This window comes from Bacillus rossius, chromosome 3 (genome assembly GCF_032445375.1).
Source record: "Bacillus rossius redtenbacheri isolate Brsri chromosome 3, Brsri_v3, whole genome shotgun sequence".
In the NCBI taxonomy this organism is placed as follows: Eukaryota; Metazoa; Arthropoda; class Insecta; order Phasmatodea; family Bacillidae; genus Bacillus; species Bacillus rossius.
Genome location: NC_086332.1, coordinates 65,490,429 through 65,508,584, shown reverse-complemented (window position 1 = coordinate 65,508,584; position 18,156 = coordinate 65,490,429). Strand labels below are relative to the sequence as shown.

Genomic DNA, 18,156 nt, shown 5'->3' with positions numbered 1-18,156 from the left:
GTAGAATTGGTTCTCAGTAGCAGCTAATGACAGTATAGTAAACAATCATACAGTAGTGTGATAACATTTCCATAATACATAAGTTTGTGGAAACTGCTATGTGATAATATTTCTCAATCTTCTTTACAAAAATCATTCTTAAGTGGGAACCTTCTGAAGCAAGTACAAGTCAAAATGATACAAACTTTAATTGAAATAGTTGTAAGTTTAACAAATGGACTATATTTTTTATTACATCGAGAGGACATTTCTTTATTGAACTGATGATCATCAATCTCCATAAAATTGCAATTTTTTTAATGATTATATTCTTATATTCTTAACAAAATTATTATGTTAACAAAATATTTACCTTATTTCTCATGCACATGGAAACCTTTAATTGTAAAATAGGTAATGCAAAATTCAATCCCAGGTATTTTATTTGTTTGAAAATCCAGTAAAATAAATACTGTTCAGTAAAGGTAAAAATCATCTATTTACTGATCACCATATGCAGATTTATTATAGATGATACATTACAAAGAAAAAAACTTTTCAAAAGGCTTCTACTCAATGGGCAGATGTTATTTAATGGTTGGTTAAAAGTAAGATGTACAGAGAACATTCCAGTACTTATGAAAAATTATGTGATTATGGTTACTCTCGTCTGTTAAAAATAAATATGATATTTTGCTTTTTTGATTTTATTAATCACTTTATTAGTTATTTATGATTATAAGACTTTCATGAGTTGTGTTTGTGACAGTATGATGGGACGTTCGAGGACCACTTGGAGATATTCATCCAAATGGGTTACGTCGTGTTGTTCTCATCCGCCTTCCCCATGGCTGCCTTCTGCGCCCTCGTGAACAACCTGATAGAGATCCGCAGCGATGCGTTCAAACTGTGCTTCATTTTCCAGCGGCCGTTTGGTCAACGTGTTTCCAGCATTGGCACTTGGCAGGTGACTGCGTGCTGCGTGTGCACTAGGGCCTCTGTTTTGTCAAGCCATACTGCAGGCTGTATCTAATATTTGGAAAATCATCCTTAAGGCTTGGTCTTGCATGCTTATTTGATTATTTAGTTTTGTCACTTCTGTTATTTCAGGGTTTTCTTGTAAATTTATCATGAAAGTGCACTTGTATTTTTTGTTAAATGCACAAATTTTCTTAACAAATATTGACTTAATTTTATCTTATAGTGGTAACACATATTGTAAATGTTCAAAATCATGATTACTTGTGTGACCTCTTAAAGCTTGGAAATAAGTTTTATTAATAGCTCATGAGAAAATCTGTGACTCAACAACAACAAAAACAACAAAAACAACAACTGTAAGAGAGCTTTCTTAATAAATTCATTTATTAACAGTAATGATAATAAAATAATTAACAAATTCTTACAAATAGCTTCCAAGATCTCTTCCAACCACATATGCACATTGTTTTTAAAAATGATGTCAAAGGATAAATAAAAATAATGCGATAAATAAAAAAACCTTAATTATTTAACTTTTAATCACGCAAAAATAATTTACTTTTTAATTAATTTTTTTTGTTCACAGTATTATTTTTTTAGTAAATAATACTAAAAAATTTAGTTATCTTAAGTATTGTGTAGGGATGGGCCGAGACTGAAAAAATTGAGCTGATTTGAGCGAGTAGCTAAAGCCTGACTCAACTCAAAAGTCAAGTTCTTTATACTAAACAGGGAGAGACTATGTTTTTTTATAACTCGTTACATATTTGACAATTCCATTGAGCATAAAATCACGTACCATTATCTTGCAAACAGTTTCCAATCATGGTTGCTACAGGACTAGAAAACCGGGAAAACCGGGAAATGTCAGGGAAATTAAAATGGTCAGGGAATTCCGGGAAATGTCAGGGAAAATTCTATGAATTCTGGAAATATTAAAGTTGCGTATAATTCAAACAAAGCTTTGTTTTGATGCGCTCGTACCTGTACCGAACGACTCCGCTAGAAGGCTGCTGCTTAAGGCACACGGTAACTGCAACTTTTTTTTTACTTGGTCTACGATTGTCCGTTGCAATAGGCTGTTACAACCACCCACCAAAACTTCTGACCAATCCAGGCACTCGTTTGTTCACTAGCGAACCCAGGCCTTCATTTGTTCGTGTTTTGCTCCTTTTTAATTTGCCCTTGAGACTTTGTATTAGAGGTGGGTTGTTACAGCAATTTTCGGTATCTGTTTCAACCTGATACTGATACAGTAATGTACCTAGTTACAAGTATCTGATACTTTTGTATCAGAGCAGTAGCGTTCCCAGGAAGCGACAAGGTATCAGCATTCTCGTTACAGGGTACACATCCTCCGTGCCGTCATCACCAGCGTAAAAAGGTATCGTTGTCTCTGATACATTATTTATCACTCCCAGTAATTCTCTAACTCTGTTACTCTCATGACCGCCTGATACAGCCAGTATCAATCAGTTCAACATTCACTGCAGTTCGTCCTGGCCGTGTATTAATTACCACCATGTACATTGTTGCGGGCTGTCATGCTTTGTAGTTAGTATCTTTATAGTGATATAAGGAATGGATAAGTGCAGGAAAAAGACTTCATTTGTGTGGAATTTTTTTATGGAAAATAATGAGTTTGCTAATTGTAATTTGTGTAAACAAAAACTGAGTTATAAATCATCATTGACTAATCTGAAGAAACATTTGAAACGTAAACATTGATATAGTATGCTTATATACGTATCTGTTTTTTTTTATTTTTAATTTTTGATAAAATCCTAATCTTTTAATGTATGAAAACACTAGTTACTAATTGTTTTCGGAAAAAAAAGTCCATATGTTGATTACATCTGTTATTAGTGTCAACTGAGAATTTATTTGCATTTTCATAGCTGTTAGGTGCACAAATATAAATATTATATCTTGTATTAATGTACTTTTTAATATTAAAATTTCATTAGTTTTATTATTTAACGAGACTGTGCACGCACTGCGCACTGAGCGTACTTTGATGTGGGACAATAACCAAACGACTCGTAACAATTTCGCTTTGCGCCTCTCCTTCAACGCCTTCCCCTGCGCTTCCTCCCCTACATTATTTCCCTTCTTTATCCCTTATTCGTCGTTCCTGCTCCCTCCCCTTTCACAAGCTCCGCCCAAGTGACCGTCATCTGCGATCGGGTTCTGCACACATTGGCCGTGGTGTTGTTCCAGGCGAATTCTGAACTGATACTAAAGTACTTGATACTTTTCAAGTGTACTCGTTTGCCGTTCCTGATACAGGCGCATATCAGTGACAAAGTTTCAGGTTGATACTTTTCGACATACTTTTCGACCCACCTCTACTTTGTATTATGTTCCTCCGTTTCATGCAGTGAACTACAGAACGGGCATGGCGTCGTTTATCTTTTTGAAGGCTATTTTCACGTGGTATAAGGTGAGTTAAAAGCTTATTACGTGAATTGAAAGGCGTTGTTTCAGGTGAAGATACTTTTTGATGCGATCATAAGAAAATAAAGTGCATTTTGATAAAGAGGCAATACCAATTCTCATTTTGAAAACTACCAAACTGATACGAAAACACGTGGCTTTTGTGTGCGGTTAGGTTTTTGCATTTTTTCTACCTATTTTTTTAAATTACTTTTTGTCCCAACCGTTATAACCCGCGAGTTCTGTTGCGTGACACTTACATTGTGAATAAAAAAAATTCCCCCAGAATTGTTAGTTAACATTGTAAGATTGTAAGAGTATTGCATGTTGTGATGCTGCTATTGTAATTCTCTAAGTAGGCCCTTTATATTGCGAGGTGTGAATTTGTAATAGTTTTTGTATTTGTGTAGTTATATATTTTTTTTAAGAATTCATAAACAATAATGTTTTAACCTAACCTGAAAATATTAAAATGTACTTTTTTTTAAAAAATAAACTAAACGGAAGTATACAAAAATTGCAAAAAAAAACATTCGCATAATAACTAAAGATAAAAAAAACATCTAGTTGCAGAAAAAAATTTAAAAAATTAGGAATACTAACATTTACAAATGAATTCATATACAGAACATTAATTTTTTGCTATAGACACCAAACTAAATTTAAAAGAAACAAAAATATCCATCATCAGAATACTCGAGGCTACAATAAATTGAGACCCATACAACACACCACTACTCAATTTGAAATAGGAATAGAGCACATTGGCAGAATACTATTTAATAGCTTACCTTACAAATAAATGGAAATCAGCAACATAGACAAATATAAAGCTTCCATAAAAATACACTTGTATGCAATCCATTTTACAATTTAAAAGAATTTATGGAGTATACTGCTGAAAGAGGGGAAGCATTCTGGTTACAGCCAGACTCCCTTGTTTAGCTACAATGCCTAACAACATCCTAATACCCTAAATCCTGCTTAATTTTTTTTCCCCTTAATAAATATAAGAAATTGCTTGACATATCATGTCTATGGGTATGTATAAAAGAAATAATGTTATATTTGTAATTCAGATTATCTGGAAAAATTTTATCACAATTTGTTTTACTTCAAAGTTATATGTATGTAAAACTAAATATGTATGTGTATTTAAAACTGTGTCATGTAAAACTGTATGTATACATATAACTGTAAATATGTAAATGACATGTTCCATAGACTTATTGCTTCTACCAAAAGAAGGCTCAATGGAATACAAATAAATAAATAAATAAATAAATAAAAAATAAATAGCTTAGAGATGTCGAAGAAAACTACTTTTAAGGAGAAATGGCTCAAGGAGCCACAGTTTCAGCATATCAAACCTTCTGCTAAAAACATAAATTCTGCGTACTGCACTTTGTGTTACAAAAGTATTCAACTCAGCCATATGGGTCGAAGGAAAAAAACACATTCGCAATTCTGCCGTCAAAATAACACAAAAAAAATTTATTTTACCTCATGTTGAAATTTTTATATTACATTTAATCATATGCACGTTAATATTTACGGTATGTACTTCAAAATAAAGTCAGGGAATTTTTCTCTTACATTTCTGGAAAACAGGGAAAAGTCAGGGAATTCTAAGATTCTATTTCTGTAGCAACCATGCCAATGTAATCTCATATTTATATTTCCACAGTGTTGTCTAAGCATAGTTAATTTTACATAATTACAATGCCCGAAAAATGTAAATCTTTTCTTCTGCTATTTACGTTTCAAAACAGAAAAGTCACCATTTTGGAATGACTAGCTGTATGACAGACGACATAGAGATCCAGGTCGTTGTGTATGACAGAGATTTGTGACACAGCAAACAAACTATAAAAAAGAAAATATATTAATGTCTCGAATTTACGTTTTTTCTACTACAGCAGCAATCAATACTATCGTTGTTTGGCACAAACTCGATAGTGTTATACCATGTATCTTCATATCTTTGACTATCAAGTAAAATGGCGAATGCCTAACCTCTATCAATTGGGGGACTTAATTTTTTTTTGTTAACAACATATTTTACACGTAATTTAATGTAATACTTAAATTAGTTTATCAGTAGTTCACAGTTTAATGAGAGGTTAGGTGTGGTAAGTACATGAAAAATTGTGTGAAATTCTGAGAACAAGTGGTTAGATTGGGATAGCTACATTAAGAATAATATGACACATGAATTTATTAGGTAGCTATTTAAACCTCACCTATTACTATTTTATTCAATTTTACAATAGCTAACCATTCAAACATTTTCTCAGTATTTTAATGTAGCTATATGAACCTAACAAAGTATTCCAATAATTTTAAAGTAATGTAGATAACGCAGCCTATATGTAATCACTCTGTAATTGTAGATAAATCAACTAGTTTTGATTTGAATGCCTGTTACACTAATTGGGTTCGTAGCTATCTAAGTGAAAGATCTTGTACAAATTGGAAATACTTTTTCATCTTCTTTCAATGCAATGCCTCAAGGTGGAACTCTTATTACCATTTTATTTGTAATTTTAATAATTGACATAGTTAACGTACTTCAGCATATCATAGCTTTACTCCATGAAGATGACCTAAAAATCTACTTAACTATTAGAACACCAAATAATTTCATATTGATGCAAGAAGGTATAAATAATGTAATTAAATGGTGCCAAAATAATGAAATGAGTTATGGAAAATTTAAGCTATGTAATAAATAACAACATGATACATAAAACTCAATATATGCATGATCTAGGTATTATTTAAATTCAAAACTTTACTATCATCACCATGTTGATATTATAGCTGCAAATGCAAATTAAATGTTAGGGCTTATAAAATATTTAACTCATTTGGCTACATCTCCTGATTCTGTGCTTAGTCTTTATTTTACTTTAGTAAGGTCTAGATTAGAGTATAGCTCAGTCATCTGGAACTCAATAACTACTACTGATTCAAATAGACTTGAAAATATACAAAAATAGTTATTTGAATACATTTTTAACAAACATTAAGTAAATGATTATCCAGAGCAATTTATTTATGTCCTAACCCTATAAACCTTGAATACACATACATTGCAGCTCAGATGAACAGTGGCAGATACTGTTTTTGTGATAAGTTGTTGTACAAATGTGTATCTCAGCACAGAAATATTAAACAAAATTGGACTGTTTTTAAAGACACAACATCACAATTATTCCGAACAACTTTCAGAAACAATGGGTTGTCTAAATGTATCACTGATAGATGTAATGATTGCTTAACACATTCGAGTCTGTTGCTTATGACTGGTTTAAATCACTGAATACTAGGGGTTTTTATGGTTTTCCATATTTTTTTATTTAAATAACATATATGGTACTTAAAATACTTTTTACATGATAAAAAACTTTAGATTTTACAATTTTTAATACAATTTAAAACATGATTTTATCTCTTTTAGTTACTGATAATTTTTTTTTATAATAAACTATGTTTTACATAAATAAAAAAATTTCTCATACACACTTCATACTATTCATTGCTATGATTTTTATTTAAATCCAGTTAAGTTAACATTTATTTCACATTTCCAAATTAATACCAATATATGAATACGTAAATAATTTTTATTTGGTTATGTTTATGAAAATTTTGATTTAGTATGGAACTTTTGGAAGCACCCTGGCACGCACAGAGCAAAGCCACAGTCTTCGCACCACCAACGAGTTTCCTTCCTCAGCCATTTTCCACTGTTGGCTTTGCCTACATCGGAACATACTTTACAGTATCTGGTAGGGTTGAGTTTTTTTTCGGTTGGTGGAATTTTCTTCGGAAAATGTCGAGCAGACAATCGATCTGTGGATGAGGATGATGATGATTGAACGTCTGTATCGGTAGCACCATATGAAGCCAGCTGGTTCCCGAGAGCTCTCATGAAGTTTTCCAAACTTGTTTTGTTGCCATCAGCCCTGGATTTTTTGAACAAAATGAATGAATTTATGATTGACATCAAAAAAAGGTGGAAAAAATTTTTTTTCCACCATTTCATTGATTTTCTTTGAAAGGGGTAGTAACTGAGTAATTGATCAACATGATCAACACCAGTTTTGTTTATATTGTAGTCAAGTACAACATCGGGTTTGGTTTTAGCAACTAAGCCACCTCTACCTCTTACAGTGACTTCACTGCATGTGGCTTAGTGCTTTGTGGAGAGGCAGTACACATCACGTGTGTCCTTCCACTTTACAGCCAACAAAGGACCGCACCTGCGAAAAATTGCTTCACCTCTTGCAAGTTCTTTGCATTTCAGTTCAGGTGGCAAGCCTTTGCGGTTTTTTTGTACCGTACCCACAGCCAGGGTTTTTTCATCCCATAACTTATAGAATAATGTAGGACTTGAATAAAATCTGTCCATGTAAATTGTGTGCGCCTTATGAAAATAATCATGACACAATCTCCGGACAAGACTCTCAATAGAGTTTTCCACACTTCCAGCACCACCAGTATAAACCTCACAGTTTAGGACATATCCTGTATTGGTGTCACAAAGAATATATAACTTTATACCATACTTATGAGGTTTATTTTTTATATAAATGCGGAAGTGTAAACGTCCTCGAAAAGGACACATTCCTTCATCAATTGTCAGGTTTTCTGATGGATAAAGACAGGTCTTACATTGACGGACAAAATGATTGAAAAACGGCCTGACTTTATGTAGAGGGTCGTGATTTTCTTGTCCTCTTGGTACGTAAGTAGCATTGACATTTATGTGTAACATGAATAATATTGACCGGAATCTGTCTCTGCTAAGGAGACGCCCAGGAAATGGAGTGTGCATTATGTTGTCATTTGACCAATAATCTGTTATCTTGGGTTTCCTGACCAAGCACATGTGAATGATCACTGCAAAGAAGTAATATATTTCTTGAAGCTTGACCGTAGTCCAACGCTGCCACATTGAATTTGGTTTCAATTTTTTTGCTCGTTTCATTTTGTCAATCATGGTACCTGCATATCGATTTGTTTCAGTCTTTATATTTTTTATGACGTCTGTGCCAAAAAATTTAGAGAAACGGGTAAGTTCATCGGAAGTTTCATCAATGTCGATAAGAATGCCAGATGCTTCCTCAAAAACAGGCAGCTGTGGTTGGTTGTCCATTGATACCCAGCGATTGACTCCAGGTTTTTCATTTGCTAGTAATCGTGTTCTTGTATTGGAATCTGAAACGAAAATCATATGTATTTTACATTGTTTGCGTAATTTTTTTACTTTTACGTAAATGTGAAAAAAACCCGATTACCAGCTTATAAAGAAATTCAAAGGCACAAAAATGTAATATTTATGAAAGCTGGGTAACTTACCAGAAACGTTACTTGTGCTAGGTTTATCCGAGTGGTCTTGTCTATTCGCATTGCTCAGCTGCGCAATGTGGACTAGCGGAACATCGTCTTCATCTAAAAAATAATAATGTGACATTCACATTTACATGTAAGGGTCCAAGAGCTAATGTAAAATATCTACAATACACAAGGGAAAAAAATACGAACCACTATCAGTACCTGTATCAAGTGTCTGTGATGGACGAGCTTGTGAAAGTCCCGTTTTCTGTGTAAAACTGCTCTTCTGTTTCCTTATTTTTGCAAAATCTTCATCTGTAATAAAAAAAACATCCTGGGTAAGATATGTACAAAAATAATAATTTTTATACATAGGTAAAACAAGTTTCAAGCTCATTCGGCAGGTTTTGAATAATTGCATACAAACCTGATGTGTCAGAATATTCAGACGATGGTTCATACAAAGAATCAGAACTGCAGTTATCAGCTTCTGAACCAGAAGAAGCATAAAATTCTTCATGTTCGAAAAATTCGTCACTCTCGCGCGATCTCTTTGCCATTTCTACTGCAACGAAACCGCGGTAATTCCCCTGGCACGATGAAACACACCCGAAGTAGCTTCAAACGTAAAACAGTACAGCAGATGCCATCTAGCGGCAACCGATAGTACTACGACGACTGTGGAAAGAACGCCCGGCAATCCAAGCCCGTTTATCGCTCGAGCAAGCACATATTAGTCCATGAAAACGTGCGCTCGAGTGAGGCTCGAGCGCCGTTCATTGTATTAAAATACTATGCTCGAGCTGAGCTCGAGCATGGACCCGAATGTGTTAAAAGATTTGGACCCATTTTTAAAATCAAAAATTTCAATGAATAATCTTTTTGAATTCTTATTTTTAGTTTAGTTAAATAACTATTTTATGGATATATTTTATTATTTTTATTTAATGAGTTAAAATTATTTAAAAAATGATAATGTTTATTTTTCTGTTTCTTTTTTTAATTTTTTAATTTTGTTGTTTTTGTCATGTGTTTGTCCTTATGATATTTAATGTTTGTGGTGTTCTACGTTCATTATTGTGATTGTCTCTGAACTTTTTGTATTATTTGTTTAGTGCCTGCAAGTTTAAATTACCACTTAACACACAGAAGTGTCACTAATTAAATCAGTGACTGAACTTTCAAGTGAATATCAAGAAAATTAGCCTAGACTTCAGTTTAACTTGCTGGAGAAAATTGAGCATTGAGTTTGCTAGTCAGCATTATTACATTGAGCATGTTTAGTCGCAGTACATAGAATTTGCAAATTAGTAGCTAGTTATCTCACCCTATCGTGTATCAAACTACTCTAGATGTGTTACAGTTTGTCAGCAAATTATGTTATTATTTAAATTAACAGGGTTACAGTTTATCTTTAATAGCTCAGATTAAAATAACTTTTGTAATAAATGTCTTCTTATTGTGACTGTACCGTTTGAGCAGGAACGTTGCCAGGGGAGAAGTCCGGACCCCTCCCTTCTAGGATATAAAAGAAAAAAGAGCGAACCCAGAGCACTGTATTTATCCGCTTATGGATAGCACATTTTATGCCAATTTTTTGTTTAATAACATGTAGTGTGATCGTTATGCGAGTTTTTAATTTTGGGTTTAAAAACTTCACATTGCACTGCATGGTTGAAGATGTGCTTAAATAACTAGCGTGTGTTTGTTTTTGAATAAATACATTACGGGTAAGAATAAATTGTTTAATTGAAATATTTCGGCAGTGCGTGTAAAGCATCAAGAAATGCGCCGTTATGTTGTGTGTGCCGCCTGTCGAGCGACTACCTGGCCGCCGCCAGTAAGTGACATTGTCTGCTGCCGCCAGTAGGTGACATGGCTGTCTGCCGCCGTGCTGGCGTTAGGCAAGAGGGGAAAATCTAAAAATAAACCAGTGGAGAATGAAAAAGAGGGGAAGGGGGTGGTTGTGCATGTGTGTTTGAGTGCATGTGGCCATGCTGCAGTCGTTATGGTTCTATCTTTCTCATCATAAATGTCGGTGAATTGGCACCGTAGAAATCATTAGTGTCTATCTCGACAGGTGTTTTGTGACGCAACTTAGCAATTTAACTCTGCAATAAGCTGAGATATGGACCATAAATACTTCACTTTTATTCCACTGGAGACAGATATAGGGTGTGATCCATATTCTAGTGGAACCCTTAGGGTGAAAATGTTAGATTTTATGCCCAAAATTATAGAATTATAGATGCCATCCATACCCAAGGGTGTATACTTTTGTGTTTCATGTATTTAATAACATTAATATAGTATTTGTATTTGTAACCTGTTTTAATGAAATCATCAAAAATTGACTTAGGAACAAAGTATTAAAAAAATTAATTATAAACCAAGATATATAATGTTAAGTTTCCTTTTCTCAAGCAAATTCTTTTCGTAAATATTTATGTGTAAACATTGGTGTTCTAAAAGTCTGTTCCCTGAAATTTTAGTGTGACAGTCAATTTTCTTTTGAAATTCAATTGCAAAAAAAAAATTACTAAAAAAAACAATTATATAAATTGGACTTTCTTCTGCACTAACTCCTGGCTTTGAGCCATCTTGAATTGCTCAGTATTGATGTACTTCTTTCTCCCTGAATCCAGAATGCGATGGAAGTGATGAACCTGATTGCGGTGCTGGTAAACTGCGCCCTGATTGGCCTGTCTGGGCAGGTGCACCGCATGTTCCCGGAAATGTCCACAACACAAACCATTCTTCTCATCGTGGCTTTAGAAGTGAGTGGTTTCTGCATGTGTTACAATTCTAAAATGCATTATAAACTTGTGATCTTGGTCGTAGTAGTGAGAAAGGAAGGTGTAACGTTGCAAGACCCCTGCCCTCCTAGCTAAATATTTTTCTTTTAAACTTCTTTTTTGTATATGTAAGTATTAATAAGTCGATGTTTTTTGAGTGGTGTATATGTTATGAAACAGTATAATCAGATGTTATGGATATTAATATATGTTATTTGCACTTGCTATGTGTTTTAAGAATGTCCCTGGTATTTTAACAGACATTTTCAATCATTACTATTTTTTAGGTAAGTAATTATTCACAAATAAGTCGCTGTACTAGATTTTTGCCTGTTTTGGCCTACTTTTTCAGGGTTTTTCTAAATAAGTTAATTTTGTAAAGTAATTTGTATTATAATTGCTGTTCTTAATTTTCATAAACGTGTTGCATAATAGTTATAGAACACGGGACTGTGTCTGGGGTAATGTGTAGAAAGAGAGAGGCATAAGAGGACTGTAAGTGCGAGTGAGAACGAAACAGTGATTCCCTGCCAACAGAGATAAAAGCTGGGATTCACCACTGGTCGTGGGAACTGTGTGATAATTGCTGTCTCACGGTATGGGAAAGAGAAGGAAAATGTAAAGTCCCTGGCTCTATGGATAGAAAACTGTTTTCAATGTATGTCGTGTATTCTTATTGGCTTGTGATGTGTAGTGCAAATGAAGCGTGCGTGTGATTGGTCGGTGAGGTCATGTGACTTCTCCTCCCTGCGTGGAGAAAACGGTGGCATGACTTCATCATCATCAGTTGTCCGTCGATCGCTGCACCAGGAGGGCGCGTTCGGTGGCTTCTCGCCAAAAATGTAGGGGAATTGCGGTATAGAAAATTTAACGTTGGTGGTCAGAGTCATGTCGAGCTTTAAGTTAACCTAATTGTTTTTATATTTTCATTCGGCCATTCAAATTAGAAATTCTGATCACCTTCGTCGGCGTTTGGCTTGTGCGGCCCTGTTTGAGGTCGCACTGATTTCTGTTACTTACAGTAAGATTTTACTGAAAGACTCAATCTACGTTTGTTTTCTTTAATTTTCATCGCCCGAGCTGCGAGCATTTCTCGACAGGCGGAGGTACGAATGGAATGAGTGAAAAAGATTTGGAAAGTGATTCATCTGTTCAACATTCTATTTTGGAAAAATAAAACAAAAATTACAATTGGCGCAACATCTTTTTATTTTTGTATATAACGAACCGTTATAAAGGTAACAATTAAACATTTATGAAAACGTTATGACACAAATTTACAGCATAAGCCTTTCACTGTAACCAAAATTTTTAAGGGGAAAAAAAGTAGGCGGCAAAAATTTTTCAATAGAGATAACATTGTATGAAAAATGTGTACAGTTGTCGACTCATTGGTAAGAACAAGATTTTATAAAGGAAGTTATTACAACATTTTATACCAAAATGCTGGTCATATTGTTAAATGAAATTGAACTTTAAGAATTTTTAACAAAATTGCTAACTTTGTTTTAATTAAAATCCTAAATCTAATGAATATTATTATTTTAACCAACATGGTAAACAACAAAACAGGTATTGTAAAGCATAATTAAATTACCTAATTGATAATGCCTCTCTTTTTTTGTCATTTTTACCTTACAGTTTATGGTATTAAAAAAACACATTAATATTAAAAATAATAATAATGATAATGATGATGAATAGTAATAATATAACATAAAAAAACTACATATTTTCAATTAATTTTTGTTAAAATTGTACTAGTATCATAATGACACTATTTTGTTGGGAAAAGTATTAAGTAATATTTTTACATAATGTATGTTTAATATTGCATTGTCTTCCTTAAATAAAATATATTTTTAAAATTAGAAATAATACCACAGAACTCTTATGTTTTGAAAGCATAATTAAACTTGAAATAAAACCATATAATCTTGTCTCTACTCATTGGCTGTTATACGCCACTTCTCTGTGGTTGTGGCTTGACATCTAGAAATAGTCAAGCAGCAGTTTCATAAACAGCAGTGCTGGTGTGTCAGTCATTTGTCCAAGCAGAAACACACAACCCTCCCTTGCATCTGCCGTCTTTCCCTGTCCTAGAGCCTTCACAGGTCAAAGGAATTTGCAAAGGAATTTGAAGCTGCAAATAACAACCACTTATCTTTACTACTACCTGCGAGGATGTCCAACAATATTTGTTAACTCTGGATAAAAAAAGAATTTATGACGACATGTCCAAGCATTGCTCTAAAGCATGGTGAGAATTTTTATGAGGGAAAATTAAAATTTTAAATATCAAATTGGAAACTTGGTTGCAAACACTGTTGTGTTGAAGAGTTTATACATGTTGATATCTCCATTTTGACGATTTATTTTAATACGCTGCAATATATTCCATTAATATTTGGGTAGTACGTATCTTTATTTATTATTTCTTCATGTTATTTGTTGTAACATAAGGTCTTTAATCTGTGCAAAGCAATGGTACATGGTGAGTATTTGGTGCTCCACTGCACTTTTGCCACCTCCTAGAAGCATTTATTCTATCTGGTGCTCCATGGGGAATTCTAGCTTTTTGGTCAGACTTCTTCCTCTAGTCAGAATAACCTGATTACTTATTTGGTAAAACTCTAAAAGCTGCAAAGCTATAGGAGCATCTTTTGAGTGAAAGACATCTGTGTAAGGACTGAAACAGGTTAAAGGTCCAACTACTAAAATAAAAAATAATAATAAATACGTACTAACATTAATATGGTATTTTTCTTCTGTGGTTTTGTTAGTAATTATATCAAAATAAAATAATAGTAACCTGTTTAAGTCATCTAAGGAGTAAATTTGTAACTAACTTAAGAATGTATGACAATCGTTCTTTTCAATAAAGCAGTTTGTTGCGAATATCCAACGAGTCTTAATAGGTTTTAATGTGTGGGAAATGGAAAACTAAAATTTATCTGTAAAACATATAAACAACTAACTAACTTTGAAAATCAACCTTTTAAATATCACGTGCTGTTATTGAAATAAATAAACTTAGTAGGTAGTGTATGTTTGCTGGCAGCAAGTTGGGTAAAGTAGTGCCATGTGTAGAGACAATATTTTATTGTTTCATTTTTAGTTCAATTTCATTGTTAAAACAAAATTTCAGTGTTATTATTTTATTTTTATAAATTATGTTTTGCAATACTTACTCTACAAAAATAGTGTTATGTTTTTATACTGCAGTTTTACGATAAAATAATTTTTAATGATTTTGTCTAAAACAAATACAGTCCGAACAAATAAAAATAAATTAGTGAGCATTTGCAGTTAAAAAAAGGGTACAATAAGAAGTGCACATTCAAACAAATAAAATTATTATTTTTTGATCTATACACTAAAATTGAGTCTGGAAATAATGACATTCCTTGAATTCCAAAATTCAAAATATAACCTTCTTTGTGATTTGAATAAAGTTTTGGTTAAATGCTGTTTAATTCCATCATATAACTTGCTTTTCGGAGCTAAATGGTGTATTAACTTGTATTTTAGTGTTATATTATGTATTGATAGGCTTTACAGTGTTATTTCAGTTTTATTGCAATTTACCATGGTCTCTTAACATGTGTTAATGCCAGAGTAGAAGTGCAGTGCTTGCATTTGTTTCCACCAAAATGTTTTTTTTTTTATATATACATAGATTCAAACCATAACAAAATCAACTTAATATTTTCATTTTTCATGTTACTAACATTTTCACAGTTTCACTTGATAGAAGCACGTTAACAAATTTGCTATGCTGCTGCCAGTTTTAACTTGACGTACAGCCCACCTTGTATTTTCTTTTTCTTCTGTGCTTTAGAACTATGTTGTGAGGATTGCCTAGCTTTTTGAATAAACAGAAGAAAAAAAACTTCTAGTAAGTAACTACGATGGAAGCTAAAAGTTAAAAAGTACATGCTTGATACATTTATCAGAAGAACCATTATTTGCTTTGTTTGTGTACTGAAATATCCCGAGTACTTGTCTCAAAAAAAAAATAGTGTTGAGAAATACATAAACTCATGTTTTGTGATGTTGGGAGCCTTGAACAGTGCATACTTGGAAACATGGTGAACGTGAATTGATCGGTTCATCCAGGGTAGTCTGAGGAACGGTGATTGGTGCTGGAATACATTAAGTGTGTGTGTGTGCAATCAGCACATCATGCTGATCCTGCGCTTCGCCATCTCGTGCGCCATCCCGGACCTGCCCGAGTGGGTGGCCACTGAGATGGCCAAGGTGGAGTTCTCCCGCCGGGAGGCTTGCCGCCGGCTGTCTTCCACCGCCACCTCCCCGCCCCCGGAGCCGGCTCCTTCCTCCGCGGGCGTCGTCATCGGCAGGTGAGCAGTCCCCTAGAGCAGCGGTTCCCAAACGGTGGGTTGCGGAAGGGTTACAGGTGGGTCGCGACTCGATCCTAAAACTATCGGAAACCATAGAATAAATCATCAGGAAAGATAAGGAAAATCGAAACAAATCGAATTGTGTGCAAACACATATCCATTGTTAAATGTTTTGCTACAAAGTGCTTATGTTTTGTGAACCATTTTCAAATCAGAACACAAATTGTTCATCAATAATCGGTATCTTAAAAAAGCACATATATTTGCAATATTTGATGGTAAATTATATAAACATAAGGAAGAGATACAATACAAGTAATGTTTTTTACTACACCATGGACCGATAGACCGTGGAGGTATTCCTATAAGGAAAGGTGGGTCGCCAGATGAAAAAAGTTTGGGAACCACTGCTCTAGACAGCCAACTGCTTGGCACATAGTAAGGGCCATCAGCACGGTGGTGAGGAGCACGAGCACGAGAGGGAAGGGAATACAGGGTTTCCAAATTCTGGAAAATAAGGGAAAGTCAGGAGAGTATACATTGATCAGGGAAAGTCGGGGAATTTACTTTAAAATGTGAAAAAGTCGTTGAAATTTCTCAGTGATAATAATTAAAGAGGAAATGTCATACTCCGGTGTGCCATCACTCACACTTATCAATTTTTTTTTCGGATAGTGTTTTAGTGCATAGTCGCATACACTGTAAAATGGCTTATGCAATGTTAATTTTTGAACTAGCACAGCTATAGAGATAGTGGAGGCTGAATTAACTTTGTTTCTCTCAGAAAATTTTAAAATAGGTAAATGATTTAAAAAAAACTAAGCCATGGAAATTTGTAATTTTGGTAATGGAAAGTCATGAAAAAGACAGGGAATTTTTCTACATATTTGTGTGGACACTGGAATACATACCTGTGAGCCAAGGTTGAAAAATCTCCTCGGGCATGGAATTTTTCTTAAGAGTGCTATATGAGGGGGTTCCAAACATAGTGGTGTTAAGTCAAAATATTTGCAGTTTTGAGTTAGCTACATATTTCACCTCTGGAACAATTAAATTACTCTATTTACTTGTATGATTGTGATCAAAACTGTTGAAACTAAAAGTGGGGGTTGCATTATCGTAAAACTTCTACCTTGCCATTGGGAACAGCTTAGAGTAAATAAAAACTACATGCTCTGCCTGTAAACTGTGTCACTTATGCCACTTTAGACCAGGACTTTCTGAACCACTGCACAGGCATGACGGATGAGATAGTATAACATTTAGAATGTGGATGAGGGAGAGGGTAGAAATGGAGTTGGTTTCAGGGTTCCTTCCACTTCTCGTCTCTGTGGTTGCTGGCGAAAGAACCCCTTCCCCCTCCTCTTTCACCCTCCCAGGCAACCATGGCATTCTTTGCTCTCTGAATTACTGCTTTTTAACTACCAGAACTGTCATAAAACACAATTTTTTTTTTCTAACTGCTGCTTGGTGTTTCAAAAAAAAGCCATGTAAATCACTCTACTGACAAAAATGGCACCAGTAAAGTGTTTAGTAAATATGGAATAAATTTACTTATTTAATTAATTTTCAAGTGCTATGTACTTCAATTGCGATTTATACTCCATAAAGTCATTTTCATAAACTCATAATGAAAAAGTTGCTGTTTGCATTATATTCGGAGTTGGGTTATTTTCGGGTAAATACGGTAAATGTTTTGAAGTTCTTTGAAACGACAGAGAAGTAGATTAAAGTGTGTGTGCTTGTACTAACGTGGAACTGTGTGTAGAAAGAGTTATGTGGGTAGGTTCGTGGTGTCCCCGGCACAAGAGGGGTCACCAGAGGCGCAAGAACAGCAGCAGGAGGCAGGCATGGGGGTGGGGGAGGGCGGTGGCAGTGGCCAGCCGGAGGAGCCTGTACCAGAGCTGGTCCCGGCAGCACCCCTCCAGGAGCCGGCCTCCACACCCGAGGAGGTCAACACTCCGACTGCAAACGCAGCCAAGGCCGCAGCAGCAGCCAAGAAGTCCCGTGACTGGCTGGGCCCGGAAGGAGAGTCGCTGGGCTACCACCTTACCATTGGCCCCCATGGCGTGAGTTTTGTGTGGCGTCTTTCTGATTGGAGCATACCATATTTTATCTTGAATCTAAGCTGCCATAGATTCTAAAACGCACTTTTTTGTTACTCATTTTTCTCTAAAAGAAAATTTTTATCTACAATTATAAGATGCACTTCATTAAATAACACATTTAGGTACGTATTTGACATTGCATTTATATGGCTG

General features: G+C 34.5%; 1 protein-coding gene across 1 annotated transcript in view; it reads left to right on the top strand.

Annotated features, from left to right (window-relative positions):
* The window catches only part of LOC134530826 (anoctamin-8), a 93,360-nt gene that overhangs the window by 68,276 nt on the left and 6,928 nt on the right, over window positions 1-18,156 (top strand). The window contains exons 13-16 of the mRNA XM_063366070.1: window positions 749-946; window positions 11,385-11,516; window positions 15,714-15,895; window positions 17,682-17,964. Of these exons, the coding sequence (XP_063222140.1) occupies window positions 749-946; window positions 11,385-11,516; window positions 15,714-15,895; window positions 17,682-17,964 (795 nt within the window). The remainder of the gene's footprint in view (window positions 1-748; window positions 947-11,384; window positions 11,517-15,713; window positions 15,896-17,681; window positions 17,965-18,156) is intronic.